The 1,480-nt window shown below is 38.6% G+C and overlaps 1 protein-coding gene across 1 annotated transcript in view; it reads left to right on the top strand.

Moving 5' to 3' along the window:
* Nucleotides 1-1,480, top strand: part of LOC106867959 (hyccin) — a 327,707-nt gene that overhangs the window by 31,752 nt on the left and 294,475 nt on the right. Inside the window, exon 2 of the mRNA XM_014913039.2 lies at nt 621-715. Within this exon, the coding sequence (XP_014768525.1) occupies nt 668-715 (48 nt within the window). The 5' untranslated portion in view covers nt 621-667. The remainder of the gene's footprint in view (nt 1-620; nt 716-1,480) is intronic.

Raw genomic sequence — 1,480 nt, 5'->3', positions numbered from 1 at the left:
ATAATTGAACCATATTCAATGCCTAGCACCTGGTCCAGTGGAGCACCTACAGCACCCTCCGAGCGTGATCATTGCCAGAGCAGCTGTCTGGCTTCCGTGCCAGTGGCATGTAAATAGCACCATTTGAGCATGATCGTTACCAGCGTCTCCTTACTGGCACGTTAGAAAACATTCGAGCGAGGTCGTTGCCAGTGCCGCTGGACTGGCTCCTGTGCAGGTGGCATGTAAAAAACACCATTTTGAACATGGCCGTTGCCAGTACCGCCTGACTGGCCCTTGTGCCAGTGGCACGTAAAAGCACCCACTACACTCTAGGAATGGTTGGCGTTAGGAAGGCCGTCCAGCTGTAGAAACTCTGCTAGATCAGATTGGAGCCTGGTACAGCCATCCGGTTCACCAGTCCTCAGTCAAATTGTCCAACCCATGCTAGCATGGAAAGCGGATGTTAAACGATGATGATGATAATGAACATCTTTCATTTATAATACTGTGCATACGTGTTTTACATATTTGTGTTAGTTTGAGTTTAATTTTTGTATTTCAGTTTTTTATTTTTTGTGAACATAAATTTTATCTAAAATCTGTAATCTTATCTTTGATTTGTGAAATTTCTTTTTCAGTGTTTTCCCGATTTTGATATTGGTCACTCCTGACCAGTGTACATGGAATGATGTCTTCTTTTAAAATAGTAAAAGAATGGTTGGCTGAATACAAGGTATGTAAATATTGTTTTTTATCTGCAAAAAGTTATTAGAATCTGTGTTGTTGTTTAACCCTAAGTCAGCCCTGGTCAAATAGATCAAGAATCAAATGCAATTCAACACTGACTATGTCATCATTTTGGAAGTACAGGATTATATTATTTAATGTTTCCTTTCTGTTTTTTAAAATGGTAGAGGTTATTTTGATGGAATTTGGTTGGTATTTCTGGCATGTTGCACAGTCACACAGAGGTCTGTTCATTCGTCTTTTTTGGATTTTTGTTAATTCACCTCCAGACTCTCTTTTAATTGTAATTAGGTTTCATTGGTTAAGATCTTTCTTTCACCATGGTTAAAATTTGAAGAAGATATTACAAGTCAAAAGTGTCAGCTGCTTTAATCAACTAAATCATCTGCATAGATTATGAGAAAACCTGTATTGTTTAATCTGATTGATTGAAAAAGATGGTACCATCCACTTGTAATGTCTTTAACTTCTTAGCATACTCTACTCTCTTTTACTCTTTTACTTGTTTCAGTCATTTGACTGCGGCCATGCTGGAGCACCGCCTTGAGTCGAGCAAATCGACCCCAGGATTTATTCTTTGTAAGCCTAGTACTTATTCTATCGGTCTCTTTTTGCTGAACCACTAAGTGATGGGATTGTAAACACACCAGCATCGGTTGTCAAGTGATGGTGGGGGGACAAACACAGACACACGAACACACATATATATATATATATATATATATATATACATATATATGACGGGCTTCTT

Source organism: Octopus bimaculoides, chromosome 2 (assembly GCF_001194135.2).
Source record: "Octopus bimaculoides isolate UCB-OBI-ISO-001 chromosome 2, ASM119413v2, whole genome shotgun sequence".
Classification (NCBI taxonomy): Eukaryota; Metazoa; Mollusca; class Cephalopoda; order Octopoda; family Octopodidae; genus Octopus; species Octopus bimaculoides.
Note: the sequence above shows the minus strand (reverse complement) of the source record. Positions and strands in the feature narration are given on the sequence as shown.